This window comes from Neodiprion pinetum, chromosome 4 (assembly GCF_021155775.2).
Source record: "Neodiprion pinetum isolate iyNeoPine1 chromosome 4, iyNeoPine1.2, whole genome shotgun sequence".
Taxonomy (NCBI): Eukaryota; Metazoa; Arthropoda; class Insecta; order Hymenoptera; family Diprionidae; genus Neodiprion; species Neodiprion pinetum.
In genome coordinates this window covers 31,555,164-31,556,463 of record NC_060235.2, presented here as the reverse complement: position 1 = coordinate 31,556,463, position 1,300 = coordinate 31,555,164, and the positions used below count along the sequence as shown (strand labels likewise).

The 1,300-nt window shown below is 48.5% G+C and overlaps 1 protein-coding gene across 1 annotated transcript; it reads left to right on the top strand.

The window, feature by feature from the left end:
- Positions 1 to 201: 201 nt before the first annotated feature.
- On the top strand, positions 202 to 1,300 carry LOC138190873 (uncharacterized). The gene is made up of 2 exons (XM_069135412.1): positions 202 to 211; positions 270 to 1,300. The coding sequence occupies exons 1-2, from the start codon at positions 202 to 204 to the stop codon at positions 1,298 to 1,300; spliced, it is 1,041 nt and encodes a 346-aa protein (XP_068991513.1).

Below are 1,300 nucleotides of genomic sequence, written 5' to 3'. Positions count from 1 at the left end.
TTTTTGACAATAAATTTCGTCAAAAAATACCACAGAACAATCAGCTAAGTCATGACAGATTTGAAACACTACGCACAGCAATTTTAGCTTTAACGTTATTGTCATGTATTCCTATGTATACAATGCCAACCACTCACCAATTGCAATTTGTTGATTCTGGTCGTTTAGTTTTTTTTCCCGACTCAAAATGTTATCTGAAGCATGCATATTGGTTTGATGGCACAAAACATGACGTTTTCAATAATCAAACTTGTAAACTTGAAAATTAGTCCGGAAGGTCAAAAGTCATCAGGTCAAGGACCTGGACAGCCAGAACTACGGAGCGTTTCTCCTGGAAGTCGAGGTTCACCAGGTAGCGGACCTGGAATACAGAAACTACGCAGCGCTTTTCCTGGATGTCAAAATCCACCAGGTGAAGGATCTGGACAGCCAGAATTACGGAAAATTACTCCTGAAGGTCAAAAGTTACCAGGTCAAGGACCTGGACAGCCAGAACTACGGGTCGCTTATTCTCGAAGCCGAATTTCACCAGGTAGTGGACCTAGAGCGCAGAAACTACGGAGCGCTTGTCCTGGAAGCCGAGGTTCACCAGGTAGCGGTCCTGGAACACAGAAACTACGCAGCGCTTTTCCTGGATGTCAAAATCCACCAGGTGAAGGATCTGGACAGCCAGAATTACGGAAAATTACTCCTGAAGGTCAAAAGTTACCAGGTCAAGGACCTGGACAGCCAGAACTACGGGTCGCTTATTCTCGAAGCCGAATTTCACCAGGTAGTGGACCTAGAGCGCAGAAACTACGGAGCGCTTGTCCTGGAAGCCGAGGTTCACCAGGTAGCGGTCCTGGAACACAGAAACTACGCAGCGCTTTTCCTGGATGTCAAAATCCACCAGGTGAAGGATCTGGACAGCCAGAATTACGGAAAATTACTCCTGAAGGTCAAAAGTTACCAGGTCAAGGACCTGGACAGCCAGAACTACGGGGCGCTTATTCTCGAAGCCGAATTTCACCAGGTAGTGGACCTAGAGCGCAGAAACTACGGAGCACTTGTCCTGGAAGCCGAGTTTCACCAGGTAGTGGACCTAGAGCACAGAAACTACGGAGCGCTTGTCCTGGAAGCCGAGTTTCACCAGGTAGCGTACCTGGAGCGCAAAAACTACGGAGGGCTTGTCCTGGAAGTCGAGTTGCACCAGGAAGCGGACCCGGAGCGCAGGATCCAGGAGGTAGAAAACCCAGTACTCGAATTCTGCGGAGCGCGATTCTCATACGTCCGCTCTACTGCGCGGTTGTTTCTAGACTGA